Here is a 17,409-nt window from a genome sequence, read left to right on the forward strand (position 1 = left end):
TCAAAGGCTTTTTCTGTGTCTAGGCTTATTAATGCCATACTCAGTTTGTGATTCTTTGCTTCTTCTATAATATGAAGCGTTCTTCTAATACTGTCATGTGTTTGGTGGCCTTTTATGAAGCTTGTCTGATCTTAATGTATTAAATCCAGCAAATGGACTTCTAGTCTTTTAGAGATTCTTAAGGTACATAATTTATAGTCTACATTCAAAATAGAAATGGGGCGGTAAGATTCATAGTAATTTTACCCTCTTTAGGTAGATCAGATATTACCGCCTCGCGCCAGGATGGAAGTACTCTAATTTTGTTGGCCAAGCTTTAATCTTTACCGTTTTGTTATAGTTTGATTTCTAAGTTTTTCCGTTCTTTTTCGAGATCATAATTTTTGTCTCTTACAACTTGTTGTATCCAGGGAGAAATTCAGAATAGTATTCCAGTCTTCACCAAAGATTAAAATACATTCGCTCGCTATAATTAAAGCATCAAAAAATGACTTAAAGAATTTTCTATCCCATTCTGGAGGAAGATACACATTAGCAAGTGTGATCACAAAAAAAAAACCCATTTGTAAAACATGTTTGGAATCATGTATGATTTTCATTCCACTTCTCACCTGTGCACCACTTTGTGTTGGTCTTTCACGTCAATAAAATTGATTCATGTTTGTGGCTGTAATGTGACAAAATGTGGGAAAGTTCAAGGGGGCCGAATACTTTTGCAAACCACTGTACATGTTTGCTTCCATTGTTAATACCAGTCTTCAGTCTGGGTCTGTTCCCTCTGACTTTAAACATGCCGTGGTTGAACCAATCCTTAAAAAACAGAATCTGGGCCCAACAGTTCTATCAAACTACCGTCCAATCTCTAAATTGTTCTTTTTGTCAAAGGTTCTGTAGAAAATTGTCCTTTTGCAGCTCTAAACCTTTTTAGATCAACATGACATTGGTGAACTATTGCAGTCCGGTTTTAAATGCACCACAGCACTGAAACCACTTTTTTAAAAGTTTTTAATGACCTTTTAACTTTTACAGACTATAGATTTATAGATTCTGCTATTTTAATATTATTAGACCTCAGTGCTGCTTTTGACATGGTAGATCACAGGATTCTTATCTCTCGACTGGAACAATGTGCTGAAATTAAAGGGCTTGCTTTGGAATGATTTAAATCCTACTTATCTAATTGTACTTTCTCTGTTAGATTCAGAGACACATTGTCTCCAAGGACCACGCTTTTTTGCCAAGGGCCAAGGGCCAAGTCTCTACCCTTGGCCCAGTCCTCTTTTGAATTTACACGCTCCCGTTGGGATCACTTGTTTTAAAAAAAGGTAATTTGTTTCATTGCTATGCAGATGATTCTCATATTCCACTGAAATGGAAATCGGTGAATCCTGGGAAGGGACTGTTTGATTGTCTAGAAGATGTCAAGGCATGGAGGGCTCTAAATGAACAGAAAACTGAGGTCATTGTCTTGGGTCCTTCTGACTGTTATGACCTTGACACCTTAGGATACTATAAAAAACTGTTTGCAAGAAATTTATGGTCAATGTAGATTTCAATGTACATTTAGTCAATGTATTCAAAACCAGCTTCTTTCATATTTGCATAATTGCAAAGGTTAAGCCCTTTCTGTTTCAGCAATCCATGCCTTCATCTCATCTACTGTAATAGTCTCTACTCCGGTATTACCTCTTCATCAACTGGCCAACTGTAGCTAGTCCAAAACGCTGCAGCACGACTCCTAACTGGCACACGCAATCAGATCATTATTCTCCTATACTTGCATCACTACACTGGCTGCCAGTCAGCTTTCAAATTGACTTTAAGATCTTAAGACTTGTTTCTAAGACGTTGCATGGACTAGCCCCTACGTATCTTGCTAATCTCCTAACCTGGTATTCTCCCCTTGTGAAGATCCTTGAGGTCTGCAGACCAAATACTTTTGGTTGTCCCTAGGTCCAGACTGAAACACAGAGGAGACCAGGCATTTGCTGTGACTGCCCCCAAACTGTGGAATACACTGCCTTTGCATATTAGGTCCTCCCCAACACTGGATACTTTTTAAATCAGTCTAAAGACCCATTTTTATTCTCTGGCTTTTGATTCATCATGACTTTGTTACCATTATTCTTTTAATGATTTTATTCTCTCCTAAAATACTTTTATGTCTTCTGCTTTGTCTATTTTATTTTACAGAACTTTCTTCAACACTTGTTGTCTTTAAAAAGTGCTATATAAATAAATCTGAACTTGAACTTATCTGAGGTTGGTAAAACTGTCTTTGTTTGGAAAATCATAGAAGAAACTGGCTGCATTCATAGATGAGTGATTCTCAGAATTGGAAATCAGTGTTTGATACAGTGATCAGAGGAACACTGTGAGCCTTACCTTGAAAGATAACAGTCCACAGGAAACTCAACATGTTACCAAAATACTGGCTTAGTGTTTTGTTTTGTTTTTTTCCAAAGATGTTAAAATAGCCGACACAACAAGATTTGTTTCATTACTCCATCAAAAGCAGAGGGCCCGGTGGCGCCAGTGTCCGGCAGCCTCGCCTCTGTCAGTGCGCCTCAGGGTGGCTGTGGCTACAATGTAGCTGCCATCACCAGTGTGTGAATGTGTGTGTGACTGAATGTAGTGTAAAGTGCTTTGGGGTCCTTAGGGACTAAGTAAAGAGCTATACAAATATATCACATAGAGGCGGGACCTCACAGCAGCAGCATTTTACAAGATATGATGCATTTTCATCTTTTATGTTTACAAATGTCAAGAAGTCAGAAGCAAAGTGAGAACACATCATAGCACATGTTTAAACAAGGAAGGTTAATTCATTGAAATTATTATTATGGATGTAACAATATTTCTACCACAAAAAACCTGTTCAAAGCACCACAATGGCAGCGTGATATCACACAGAGCTGTCAGATGATGTTAAATAAACTGAGCTCTGTAGAGTGGGCAATAATAACAAACCAGTTTATTTAAATTGTAGATTCAAGCTGCTCTTCATATTTTTGGCCACCAGATGTCCCCAAAGAGGACTGTGTTGAAAAGCTTGGAGTAATGAAGCCTTTCTTTGATGCGTTAATGCTTCAGAAAGCTTCATGTGGCCATCACTACAGACCAGGTTTGTGTCATGGCCTCTCAGTCCTCTCTGTGCTGTTCTGCTGCTTTTCTCCATCTCCTCAAGTTACTTTTATTGTCATTTCAACCATGTACAGGGGTACAGTGCAGAGTCAAATCAGACAGCGTTCCTCTACTGCTAGATATGATATGACTCGCAGATCAGGCATTTATACCCGTCCAGACACTTGCAGGGTCTTTGACAGCTTTGCCCAATTGGAGACATGGCATGCCTAAACGAATAAGGAGGGTGCGCTGGGAATGCCTGATCTGCGAGTTCTTCAACTCCCACCTCAGGCAGAGCTCCAGCAGCATTCGCGGTGGTAACCCTGAACCAGATGGTAGACACTGGAGGTAAAGGGAAGAATCAGGCACAAGGAGTCCTATCAAGCTTAGTTAGCCTGTGGGATTTCAGAGGCAGTAGATATGTACTGACAGGCCATGTGGAACGCAGCTTTTACAGTGGGTGAAGCAAAAACCTGGGTGTGGGAGGAATTCGAAGAGGCCATGGAAAAAGACTTTTGGACTGCCTCGAAGGGTTCTGGCAAACCATCAGGGAACTCGAGAGGGGAAAGCAGTGATATATCTGCACTGTGTATAGTGTGAGTGGAGCGCTGATCATTTGAACTGAGGATATTGCATGCTGGTGGAAGGAGTATTTCGAGGACTTCCTTAATCCCAGTGACATGTCTTTTGTAGAGGAAGCAGAGTCTGAAGATGAGGGGAAAGACTTGCCCATCACTGGGGGTGAGGGCACTGAGGAAGTTAAACAAGTCCTTGGTGGCAGACTTCTCCAACACATCCACTCTAATGCTGCTATTGATCATCTACACCCACGGTGTGGGACGGAGAGATTTCGCAGGTCTTTCCTCCCCACTGCTGTCAGACTCCACAACAAAGACTCCAACTGATCAAACACACACATCCACACATGTGCAATAACACTAAGTGCAATATTCCTTTCTGGCATCGTTGTATTTTTACTCAGTTGTATACAGAATTTGTATTCTATTTTTATCCTATTGTATATTTTATTCTATTTTATTCTACTGTATATAGTATTTTATTTTATTCTATTCTGTACAGTTGCATACTGTAGTTATGTTTCTGTTTCAATCTTTCCTATGTATACACCATGTATATTAGTTCACTCACACACATGTATACATATATATTGGTTTTTATTTATTTCCCCCCCTCATTGTATATTGTTTTCCCTTCTTTACTTTTGCACCTTGTGGCCCAGCTACCCACTTTCACTTTGCAAGAAACTGCACAATGACAATAAAACTCTCTAAGCATTTTAACAATGACATTTGAAAGGTACAGTTTGAAACTGCAGTGCAAACAAATAAAGAAAAAGAGAAGGAATTGTGTCTTTATTTATTCATGCCTCCAGCTTTATTAGAAAGTAAAAAAGTAGCAAGTATATCAAGCACACAGTCATAATGTGAAATGGAACAAATAAGAATGTAAAGAATGTCTTTTTCAAAAAAAACTGTCCACAAGCCTCATTTTCAGTTGGTTGTATAAGATGTGTTGAATCTGTTTGACAGTCTGAATATCTCACTTTTTTATTTTCAATTTCAATTATATTAAATTAAATTTTATTCAAACATCACCAAATCACAGCAACAGTCACCTCAAGGTGCTTTATATTGTAAAGTAGACCCTACAATAAAACAGTAGGATATAATACAATAATGTTTTACGTTCATTGGTTTTGTATATACATAAAAAATGCTTCTCCCTGGTTTTACTGCAACAACCAGGAACACTTATGTTTGGGAATTCTTTAATTTATTTGAAAAAATTATTATTAGAAATAACCCTGTTTCTGTACAGTTTGTATGGTGAAAGAGGGTAAAATGCCAAACTGTGTTTCCAATTGTGTATGCAGCAGACTAGCCAAGTGCAGAATCTATAAAAAAAAGTGCAGCAAGCTAGCAGAAACTAAGCTATCATAAAATTTAAAAGGAGCAATGAAATTATAAACCGGATAACGGTCTACAGCAGGGGTGTCGAACTCCAAGCCTCGAGAGCTGGTGTCCCGCAGGTCTTAAATCTCACCCTGGGTCAACACACCTGAATCAAATGATGAGTTCATTACCAGTACCTTTCATAAGAACTTCAAAACATGTTGAGGAGGTAATTAAGGCATTTAAATCAGCTGTGATGGATCAAGGACACATCTAAAACCTGCAGGACAGCAGCCCTCGAGGCCTGGAGTTTGACACCTGTGAAATCAAATCATGCTGTGGTTTCACACATTTAGAATAACTTCATCGTGGTTTTGATCCAGTACAGCTGTTTCTCTGAGATAAACGAGTAGACTCCAGGTTTTTTAATGATACCACAACCCTCTCCGAAAGAAGTGACTCCAACCAGCGCTCCATCGCACAACAGCGGGCCTCCTGAATCCCCCTGCAGCAAGAACAAACACATGACAGTGTTTCAGGTGTTGAGCTGAATGAACATTTACCTCAAACAAGGAAAAATACATGTATTCTTCATACGTACCTGACAGGTATCAGCGACGTTTGTACCATCTGAACCAGCACATATCATGTCATCAGTGATAACAGGGTCGTGGTCGTAATAATCACGAGAGTTGCACGTCTGTCTGTCCACCACAGTCACATTGACAGACATGAGGACGTCTGATGGTCGTTTTGTTTCAGTTACTCCCCATCCGGCCACCAGACACGTGCTGCCAGCTGCCGGGTCTCTCACAGTGTCGCCAACCTCGAGCCACTGCACTTCCCTGGTTTTCCTCACCGGTTCTTTAAGCTGAAAAAAAGTTAAAAAGAATCTCAGATATTGGTGATGAATCTCTCTACATTAACTACATTAAATAAACAGATATTTGCTAAAGAGTTGTAGCACCACTCATTTATTTCTAATATTTTGCTTGGAAAATATGAAGTATGTGCAGTGCTGAGTTGAAACATGTCTATAAAGACATGGAAATACATTTTATATTTTAAAAAATGAAACTAAGTTTTAGTTAAGTGAGCAAAACCTGAGTTGGCTGTAGGAGGTACAGCAGGTTATCTACTAATCGGATGGTTTGGTGTTTGATCCCTGGTCTCTCCAGTCTGCATGTCAGAAATCCTTTGGCAAGATACTGAACCCCACGATGCGCTCTGATGCTACGTTAGAGTGTGAGTGTGTGTCAATGTTAGATAGAAAGCACTTAAGCACAGAAAGATGTGTTCGGGTGAATAAGCCATGTTGTGTAACGCTCTGAGTGCTCAGGTAGAGTAGAAAGGTGCTAAATAAGAAGCAGTGCATTTACATCGTTTGTATCGGTTGTGGGCAAAAGACCTGCAACTGACAAATAAAGGCTATCTCATCATCATCATCATCATCATCAGACCCTGATATATCACCTTACCTTCAGCAACATGAGGTCATTGTCGTGCTTTGCACAACAGTAGCCAGGATGAGGAAAACTTTTCTCGACGACTCGGAGTTGCTTGGAATGTTCGTTTTTCGTTCTGGAGTGGGCTCCCAGCATCACCCAGTAACTCCTGCAAAAGAAAAAACACAATCTGGTGATGAAGGTTTACATATTTAAAAGGTTAACAGGTCAGCGGCTTCTAAAACAGTCATCATAGTTCTTTATTATTGTGTATTACTACATATGGCTGGGTTATAGCTGTCACTGAGCTTTGGGTGAATCTGCGTTATTTTTTCTTTTTAAGCTGAATGAAGAAATTTAAATGTACATAAAATGTTTTAGATGAAGAAATGTATCAAATGTTTGATGTGTATGTAGCTGTGGCTTCTGTGTTATTTTAAGTGAGTGCAACACTTCTTTCCCCCGCAACAAACATGGAAGGAAAAAAATGAAGATGAACTTTTGCGAGACTTCCTTTGTGGCCCATCCTATCCCAGAATTCATAGCGCAGCCCAGCCAATTCCAGTTTCCAACAATGGTGGCAGCTGCTTAGTTTTAATATTATTCTTTCTGGGTCACAAAATAAAATTTTAAGATATCAGGCAAAAATGTAGCTGTGTAAACTTCAAATATCTGATTGGTTTATCAAGACATCACATATTTGTAAAAAGTGCTCCGATGTTTTCGTAGTCGTCTGTTACCCACCCGCTGCGCTCGATAGCTGACTGGGAGGTCGAGGCCACAAGAGACGGCGAGAATACCGCACTCCCGGCACACTGTGCCTCGACCTCCCTGTCAGCTTCCTTCTGGCGGCCTCCGAAAGATGTAAGATTTTGAGAGATCCCGAGATCTCACAAAAGTAACTCAGGATCTCGCAAAATTTTATTTTCATTTATTTTCCTCCCATGTCCCTCACAGGGCTCCGTACTTTCCTTGTTATTCCATCACAAATAACATTTTCTAGAACACCTCTGTAAAACAAATAAATCTATGAACAAGAATTCAACTTTAAATATTCTTTATATTCATTCTCTCCATTAAAATTTATGAGCTTTGCATGCATAATTATAGCAGTGTGTATTATTTTGACTGTGGAAGAGAAGCAGCTGAGCTTCTCTCCAATGACTGGATGAATGACCATTTCTCTAAAGAAGAGGCCAGTCATGGCTTACAGAAAGCACATTCCTGCTGCTCTGGCCCTGATCTCATTCTTTCAGTAACTACCCAGAGCTCGTGACCACAGGTGAGGGCAGTGACCTCTGGGTAGTTACTGAAGGAATAATAGTCATTGAAAATAAATACTGCATTATTTTTAAAATAAGGTCTCAGATTCTTACCCAGTGCAGTGGGCAGCTGTCAGGACCCACTGTGGATGGATTAATGTCCCTCCACACCAAGAATTAGTCACACTTATCACATAAGCCATGTAAGGCAGTGAGTGTGGCTCGACTTCTTTCCCATTAATAATCTCAGAACCACGACCTGAAACAGAAACAAAATATCAGGACACATAAATCAGCAGATGAGTGAAATGGACTGGTTCTTATATAGCGCTTTTCTACTCTGTCTGATCACTCAAAGCACTTCATACAACTAATTCATTCACTTAAGTATCTAACATTGATACTACGGAGAGCAACATGGGGTTAGAATCTTGCTCAAAGCTATTTGGCATGCAGACTGGGATCGAACCGCCAACCTTCAGTAACTGACCTGCTCTGCCACCTGAGCTATAGCCACATTGAAGATATCAGCAGTGTGACGTTGCATTATGCTCGTTTACATGAAGATTAAAAATGTCAATAAGTAAATTAAATTACAGTGGAAATTACAGAGCACCCAGAGAGCTGCCCAGCCAGGCAAGATAAACTGTACTTGTCAGGATGAGACTTCTACCCCGTCTCTGTCAGTCCCTGCATCCCTAAATGTCTCCAGTTGTCCGGAGTTCTCTCTGTCTGTCTCCTTGGTGCATTTAAACCCCTGTTCCTCCCTGTCCTTGTCCTCGTCGTCTGTTGTCTTCGTCTCCGTTATCAGTCATCATAATTTTACCATCTCTGTGCAAGTCTGCAAATTTCTTTATTAAATCATAAGATTCTTAAATCCATCAAGTCTCTCTGTGCCTGGGTCCTCGTCACAAAACATGACATCACTGCTTTGTGCATTTTAACACAATTTAATCCCACATTTGTGAAAGAAAAGCAAAACACGTTTTTAAAGTCTGTAACAAAACCATCAAATCTAGGGAGCGAGACTGCATGTCTGCTCCCTGATCAACACTGAGGTCTGAAATGTAGTCATGTGACATCACATCAGCGCCGCAGCCCAAACGAGGCTTTACCTAAAACACTGTTTACAATAGTTATACTTTAAGCCCTCAGAATATTTTTCCAACAGTGAAACTTAATCCGCTCAAGGATTAATGAGATTTTACTCGTAGTGTTTCAAACGATCCTTCATGTAAGCCCACACAGGACGCAGAGACGAGTTGGACGTGTAGTTGAGTCCAAATGAGCATCTTTCTCGGCTCACAGGTTCAGCGTCCGTGAATGTTTCTTTGCATCAACCCAACGTTGGTGTGATTGTTTGTTTGTACCCACTCGGGTTTGTCTGCTCTCTGCACACTGACCAGATACTGAAAGCAGCATCTGCAGACCTCCGTGGTCTGGTGCTGCTTTCATCGCAGCCTTTGATTGGCCCTCACTGTCACGAGTGGGCGAGCATGTGTGAAAAGAAGACAGATATTCCAAGGAACGAGACGAGGAGTTACGCAGCGATATCAGTTCAAGAGAACGTGAAACAAAAGCTTCCAAGTGCACGTTTTCATTAGTTTGGAGTCGTTTATGTGCCGAGAGAAGAAGGCTGCGTGGCGTTCGTCTAAGTGCAGTCGTCAGAGTCGTTCACAGCAGGAGGAAAACCTGCGTGAGAGTTTAAGCTTGGAACGTTGCAGAAGACGAGAGACAGAAACGGGAGAAGTTGTCTTCCTCCACCGTTTACCACCCCTCGGTTTCCACGCTCCACCGCCTGCACGTCTCTCCTAATTGACCGCAAAGGGTTGTAGCTCGTCCCACGTGCGCTCCAACACACACTCAGCTTCACGCACAGCGCCGCTCCCTGCCATTCACCTGCTACCACAGCAGGCAGGAATCCAATCATCCCGCCCTGACTGCAGAGATTAATTGAAAATAATTGAGGCTAATCCAAGTGAGTCCGATTTCAATGTGAGTCTAAGTGCAGCAATAACAGACTAAAGTCAGCCTCAGAGTCCTGATCAACTCTTCTCACAGCTGACTCGTCTTGTTTACGTTTTTCCCACCTCGTCTGTCTTTAATGATAATCTCGAGGCCGCAGGAACATTAGATGCTCCTCTGACTCACGTACTACTTATTACTCCTGCTAATGTTGGCAGGCTGAAGCTCAGGGTGTGCGTGCACTCAATGACTGAATGTAAATACATACAGCGAAGCAGCAGATACACAAACAAGAGTCGGGATGTTTTCCTCTGATCAGGATTTATGACCAGCATCTACATGACTCCCAGTTTGGCCCTTTGACCTGGTTATTGAGGCTTGGTTTCCAGTTACCACCAATCTTCTGATAAGCTGGAACATATGGACTGAAACGTGGTTATTTTGCCTCCTCACATTGCAGGATCAGAGGGGGCTGACTGCTCGGCCTCTGCTGCTGCAGCCTAAAGCTTCCTCAACAGATCGACTAACAGCTCGTCCAACCTGCCCGACGCCGAGCACCGAGCACGGGGATAAAAGCAGCGCACACGGTCCTGAAATGGTTTTAAAAGAGTCCTTTTAAATCACTCTAAAGATTTGTTTTATTACACAATAAACTAATATAACAACAAATTTTAAAATTGCATTAATTCTATTAATATTTCTATATTTTATTTACTCATTTAATGATCCAGGGATACGTCAATAATAAAAGACGCCTGATCAGAAAAAACCCTGAAATCTGGGAGGATTAATGGCTGTATCCCACAGCAGCCTCTCTCAGTGCTCTGTGACACGTACTAATATCACGATCAGAGAAACGTGCAGTTGGACAGATGATGCTAAATGTGGGCAACGAAGAAACGCTGAAAGGATTTCTCACTCAGACTGAGGCTGAACTCTGTCAGCATGAGATCGGCTGCAAATCACTTCTTACACAGAGCCTCTGAATATTCAGCGAGGACTAAGAGAACACGTTCGTCGTGTTGTTATCCTGATAGCTCGTCTGTGGCCAGTTTGGACAAACTGCAAACAGAGCAGCTCAGTGCGGCTCGAAAAACTTTTCCATCTGGCTTCACTGAGCGCGTGCATCTTTATGACGGCAGAATCAACGACGTGGAGGATGCTGAGTCCTCTGACTTTGGTGTGGCGGTCAGATACATAGATGTGACAGCGAGATGCATCCAGGCAGCGACCACAGTTCAGAGAGACGACACAGACACGCAGCTTCCGGCGAGGCTTCCAAAATGCAAATGATGAGATCGCACAGCAATAAAAACACAAAGTGCAGACGGTACAACAGCATCAGTGCTGCCTCTCTCTGCCTTCATGCAGCGGCTGGCTGCGATGGAGCTTTGACGGGCGGTGCTCTCGTCTTTGTTCACACCCACAGTCACTGATGGATTTAATGCAGAGCAGGCGTCAGCAGACGAGCGGCCCTGTGCTCATTTTCAAAAGTCCTCCACTTTAAGGTTTTTATAAACCTATTGTGTTGGACAGTCACACCAAAGTATGCGACGACCACACTGGAGCTAATGTGCTGCAGCACAGTAGTCCTGATAGGACCGCACTGCCGCTCCCTGGGATCCAGGGGGAGGACGGGGGGGGAGGGTGGCTGAGTGACAGGCTTCATCAAGGCCACTCCTGCTTCCCAGACTGCCCCTCCACCCAACAGAATAACCAAGGGTGGTGGTGGGGGGTAAATGTAGGTCAGTAGCTGGTTGGGGCTGATTCCTGCTGCTGACTGTCTGGAGCAGATTTACTGTCGGTGTCCTCCATAAACAATAAATGAAGAAAATATTTGTTCAGGGACTCCAGGACACAGGATCCTGGGTGGATTCTTCAAATAATCCTGTTTTGTGTTCACAGCGATTCGTCTTTGGGGAGTTTTTCCTGATGAAGCCCAAACGCAGCCTCAGCTTAAAGCTTCTACCTTCATTTGCATTGCAGAATCTTTTTAGAGCTACAGCCTCCCCTCCTCCTCTACACACACACACACACACACACACACACACACACACACGCGCACACACGCACGCACACACACACACACACACACACACACACACACACACACACGCACACACGCACACACACACACACACACACACAATAGGAGGGCTAACTGGTAGAGAGCCACACAGCGGTCAGCAGAGCCCTGCAAAAATATGCAAAGTGTAAAACTGCCACGTGGACCCGATGAAAAGCACACAGCAAATGGATTCCACAGTGGGAGTGGGCTCGTGTCATTTTTCTCTCTCAATCAGGAAAGAAAGGCTGAGTCAGCGTATCTCTGAACACGTGACAGCCCTGAATCTCCCACTGCAAAAGAAATAAATGAATCCAAAAAATAAGGAAAGCAGAACTGGACTCACATGACCGGAGTGCAAGCTGCGCCCGTTTCTTCACGCAGGCCTGCTGCATGCAGCATGACCGCATGCTCTGCTCAGACCTACAGAGGTTTACTGTTATTCTAGAGCAGTACTGGCATCCACTCAGAGATCAGATATCAGCCGGCCAGCACTGACGGTGATTTCCCATCTGTCTCTGGAGTCATGCATCATCTGCAGCTTTCTCCCTGCGTAGGTCAGAGCTGCATTTCCTTCAGCTGCCTCTCCAGCGGGTCTCACCCTGCAGTCGGAGCCTTCTAGTTTGGAGATTTCTAACAAGCACCTGCAGCAGGTGGATAACTGGTTCAAGTCCTGCTGCACTGGGCTCACTGAGGACCAGCCCAAGGAGGTGCAGCTGAAGTCCATCGACGAGGCGAGGAACTCCCTGCATGGACAGCTGATTGTATTATGTGTCATAAAGCACCTGCTAACTGAGGCCTCTGCAGAGGAGCACCACACAAACACCGTTGCTTAATCATTTAATTAAGAAAACACACACGCCGGCTGTCACGCACGACCCATAATGCACTGCAGAGGCACTGATAATGGAAGCAATTACAGCTTTTTCTATTTCTGCTGATCTAACTGGAGGAACTAAAAGGTTTGATGGGGTAAAAAAAGCCCTGCAGCGACAGAAGCTCTGAGCCTGAATGCTTGTGTCTGTGCAGTCTAACATCCACACACACCACCATTAAAGCACTGCAGCGGTGCTTCACCCGACACTTGAGCATCACACTGAGGAGGCGTCAAACAACAGACCCTTTGAGATGCTGGCAAACTACGACATCTTCAACAATCTGAGGCGTGAAGTGAGACTTTTCTGTGAAGCAGTTACAGAGACCAGCTGAGCACAGATGTGGTCAACATCTGTCAGGAGGCCTTTAAACTAAACTCCATGCTGCACTTTTGTTTTTGGGGAAAACTCAAAGGGATGAATTTGATGCACTTGTGCAAACACATCACACTTTTTAAAGCGCAGCTCTGGAAGCAACAACTTGTTGCTTTGCCTGGATCTTCAACGGCTGACCTGCAGTTTCACAATCGTTTCTCTGACTGACACTTTATTAGGCGCGTCTAATATTTCCAGTTTTCCAGGTTTTGTTCTGGAAGGCTCGGAAAACTGGGCGAGCAATGGCCCACCGATCACAGAGGTGATACAAATCAAGATGAGGCAGCGATTCTGAGCAGAGCTTCAGCAATAATGCAACATTCATAGACAGCATTATATAAGATCGCGCTGCTAACATGTATGCTTTGGCTTCGTTCCTGCGTGCTCGCTGCGCGTAGATGCTCATGCATGATGCTCGGCTTCACCGGGCATCAGGTCCTCCATGCATAAGCAGGCAGTGTCGGTGTCAGTGACAGGATAGACTCACCGCTTGGGCAAATTCCCATTTTCCCATTTTGCCAAACTGAATGGGCCTTAATCCAAGTGCAGCCAGCAGCAGGCCTGGAGTACAGTCGGATCAAAAGCCCTCAGTCTGCAGGCATGTTGGGCTTTACAGTGAAAGACTCAGCAGCTTTCATCATTAACAGACTCTGGTTTATGCTAAAGTTCATCCAATACTAACACAAATATATAACGACTGCACAGTCACTGGAGTTTCTGCATTTTCACCCAGAACCTCTGATTTCTTCTGTGCAGCTCGTCTGTTTGTACAGTACAAGTGCTCCAATTCAGACCCAGCACGCTTAGCTGCACAGAAATGTCTCCGTTTGCCTCGTTTCAACACACGTGGGCTGCTAATGCAGAGGTGTCAGGCCCAGTTTGGGAGTGATCAGTGCGCCCGAGTCTTACATAAGACCACCTGTGTGCAGCATCTATGGGAAAGATCTGCTCATTAAAACGTGACGCGGCGGCAAGCAGACGCCTGAGGACGCTGCAGGACGTCACCGGACTCAGATACGTCAGATTCTGAGTGACTGATGAGAGAAGTAACACAAGCCTCACGCATAAGAGACGCAGCAGAAACAAGAACAAGTCTAGTTCCAGCTGCACACATGGTGCTTGCCTCTTTGTGCCCATGCAAAATAAGTTTCCCACAGACACACTCATTTCTGAGTCCTTGCTGCTGGAGCGCTCTCCAACAAACAGCATGCATAAATGACAGGACTGACGACACGAGCAAATATTTTCTATCCCAACACTGCAGGTGTTGGAATATTTAGGATGATTCAATAATGATGGCGGATGACGTGATATCAGCTCCCTGTTCTCCCCATCCTTCCTCAACAGAGAGCGGATCCCGGCGTTGGAGCAACAGCCAATCGAGACTATCACGCTGGCGTAGCCGTCTACTTTACCTCAGCCAGAAACTCAATCCCATCACACACAGCTCCCCGATCGTCTCTGTTGCTACAGCAGCTGCAGCCGCGCAGGCTTTCCTCAGAGAGGAAGGTGAACACGACACACAATCAGCAACGCCACAAAGGCCGAGGAGCAGAAAACAGCTGGCTGGTTACTACCAACGTTTCATAACCACAAACTCAGAGACCCACTTCCACAGCTGTGACTCTCACATCTGGGAGCTGGAACGCATCATTTCTGCCTTTATTATTACGTAATGACATTTTTTTACCGAATCAGCAATAAAGTCACAGTGAAAACAGGAAAATCTGCTTTCACTTAAACTAACTTATGATTAAAAAACAACATTTGTGAAGCTGTTCGATTAACCAAAACCTGGATTTGGTTAAAATGAAGGCTTAAGAACATCCAGATCAACTCTGTGCTGCTGCTGCATGTCCTCGTTCTTCTCTAACCGCCCAAACAAACTCACTCCCTGACTGGTTTTGTCAGCTCAGCTCGAGCAAAGATGACGGCACGAGAGATTTTCGATGAGGAAGGTAAAGCCAGGTCAGCAGTTTGCTCCAGTCAACAAACACGTTATGTTTGGAATCATCTGCCACATTCGAGCCGCCCTGCAAACCAAACTCAGGTCCAGCTCTGTCACAGTGCTTCATACACAGCCGGCTTCTTCACCCTGATCATCAGCATCCACCTCTGACCAATCACACGGAGTGACAGCCAGGATGGACACCTTCTCCCTGCAAAGAGCTACATCAGCCTCCTGCAATAAAGCCCAAGAAGACACAGCAACTCTTCATCACTGATGTCACTGCATTATAGACTGCATTAATCACAGCTTATCACACTCACTCACTCACAGTGGGGGGGTTCAGACACGCGTGGACCACAGCTCTGCACATGTGGGCTAAATAAACTTTGAAACATTTATTATCGACATGAAAAACAGGTATTTTCCCAGCACCCCCGCCCCGGGCACAGAAACGGGAAGTTGATGCGCATTAGAAATCAGCTCGGTGTGGACTCACCTCCCCAGCTCGTCCCCGATGTCATAAAATTCCTCCACATTTTCCGGGTTGAAAACAGTCATGTTGTCCAGGCACTTCTTCCCCCGACCACAGGCGCGTCACACCGGCTCTTCACAGCCACACCATCCCTACCAGCAGCCTCCGGTGTGGGCAGGGTAACGGCCACCGATCCTCCTCATGCTCGGGCTTCCACACGGAGATCAACAGGAGGGCAGAAGAAACGAGAGCATTAGATTATGAAACCGTGCGGCTGCGGGGGAAGGTGGGCGTGCGGTCAACAGAAGGGGCCCCAAGTGACGGAGCGGTGAACCTGCAGCCCCGGCGACGTCACGACCCCCGGAGCTGCCCTGGCCGCTCTGCCCCCGGACTCCCGGCTCAGTTATCTGGCTGCCAGTTTTAAGATAATAATAATAACGCGTGCGTGCGTGCGTGTGTGTGTCGCCACAGGCCGGAGAGGAATGCAAATAACCCCCGTGTGGACGCTTGGTGTAGCCATGGGAAACACGCTAACCTCCTCCTGCGGCTGCTTTCAGCCCGGTGAGGAAAATGACTGCTGAGCAAAGTCAGAATAACGAGCCGCACAGGTGTCTGACCCGGTTTAACCGTGCGTGCCAAAGTGCCCCCCCCCCCAAAAAAAACAACTACTTTAACCACCAGACCCCTCAGCTCCCCCCGCAGTAACTGCACGGCTCGCCCCGGTAACGTTTTATTCCTCCGGAGTCTGAGACATGAACCTTAGCTGGAAAGATTTCTCACCGGGAAACGGGGGGTTTCCAGATTACTCCGTGGAGGTCTTACCGTGTGCCGGTGGGGGTCCCGCTGCCTGACGAAGCCGAGATTTCATGCGGTTAGTGGGAGGCTGTGATCCAGGTTCGGCTCACGGAAGACAAAATGCTGCTTTGAACGGGAGAAATCAACGTTAACAATGTGAGGCAGGCTGGTCCTGGTGCTGCGTTCATGGGCTGGGGTTAAATAGGAGATCGGAGACTTGGAGCGACCGGAGGACACGCTGTGTGTATTTCACGTGTTACCGTTAAACGAACAACGATGACGTCAACAGATCAAAGGATAAATCTAAACAGTGATTTTACTAAACGTCACTATAATCGGCGGGTGTTTGTCATCCGAATTTTTAGTAAAACGCAGCTGAGATGTCCGAGTTTCTACGTGTCGTGAAGGCAGCGTGGGTGTGCGAGCTCCTTCAGTCGCAGGAGGGCAGCAAACCTCCACTTTGAATCACAGAAGCTGAGAATTTGTGCAAAAATACGTTTTTATGTAATTCAGACTTTTTATGTTAATCTGTTTATTTTATTCCCTGTTTTTTTTTTTCATTTTTAGAGTAAAAGTAGCAAAATCCAGACTTTTTGTCATTATTGCAATGAATTAACATCTGTCAGCAGTTATTTATTTATCAGAGATAAAATAAATATTTAATAACAATTGAGGATTACAAAGCTGTTATTAGACATCTACAAAAATAAAATGTTTACTTATTTTATTGTTTTTCCTCACCTCAAGTCTTTTTACAATTAAAGAGCGAATAGTTATACCTGCATGTGTCTGTAATGCAGCACTGAAAAGGAATCAGTAGTTAAAGCATGCAAACTGTATCAGGCAGAACTACATTTCTCTAAAAAGCACATGACACATGTGTCAGCTGGCTCAACATCATGATATTTGTTGTTATTATGGTGAAATAATATTTTTATAGAGTGGAAACCAAAACATCAGCACTCAGGGAGCATGGACGGCACAAGTTTGTTTCCAGCACCATCGAAAGATTTTAAAAGAGGTCTGTACCTCCAGTCAAGCCGTGGCCTGATGCTGATGAGCTCCTTTTCACTGCGTTCTGATGAATCATCATCACACGAGACATAGAAAACAGTTTTCTGCTGGAAGAATAAAGACTGAGGATTGATAAAGTCTCTGGTGAGTG

The 17,409-nt window shown here is 44.1% G+C and overlaps 1 protein-coding gene across 1 annotated transcript; it reads right to left on the bottom strand.

Annotated features, from left to right (window-relative positions):
- Window positions 1-4,491: 4,491 nt before the first annotated feature.
- On the bottom strand, window positions 4,492-16,431 carry LOC146563195 (granzyme K-like). Its single transcript, XM_085295661.1, has 6 exons — window positions 16,272-16,431; window positions 15,474-15,659; window positions 7,861-8,005; window positions 6,518-6,653; window positions 5,641-5,910; window positions 4,492-5,544 (listed from the first exon to the last, which is right to left on the bottom strand). The coding sequence occupies exons 2-6, from the start codon at window positions 15,511-15,513 to the stop codon at window positions 5,392-5,394; spliced, it is 744 nt and encodes a 247-aa protein (XP_085151787.1). The 5' UTR covers window positions 15,514-15,659; window positions 16,272-16,431; the 3' UTR covers window positions 4,492-5,391.
- Between the last annotated feature and the right edge of the window lie 978 nt (window positions 16,432-17,409).

The sequence above is a fragment of the Mchenga conophoros genome, linkage group LG12 (genome assembly GCF_057382185.1).
Source record: "Mchenga conophoros isolate Kocher_MC1m ecotype Shallow Benthic linkage group LG12, M_conophoros_male_GT1.1, whole genome shotgun sequence".
NCBI classification, from domain to species: Eukaryota; Metazoa; Chordata; class Actinopteri; order Cichliformes; family Cichlidae; genus Mchenga; species Mchenga conophoros.

Excerpts from the sequence above, each read along its gene's own strand:
- LOC146563195 (XM_085295661.1), bottom strand. The coding sequence starts at position 15,513 with ATGTGGAGGAATTTTATGACATCGGGGACGAGCTGGGGAG. Across the intron at positions 6,654-7,860 it reads ACAGCTGCCCACTGCACTGG|GAGTTACTGGGTGATGCTGG; the intron begins GTAAGAATCTGA and ends TTTCTTTTGCAG. Across the intron at positions 5,911-6,517 it reads ATGACCTCATGTTGCTGAAG|CTTAAAGAACCGGTGAGGAA; the intron begins GTAAGGTGATAT and ends ACTTTTTTTCAG.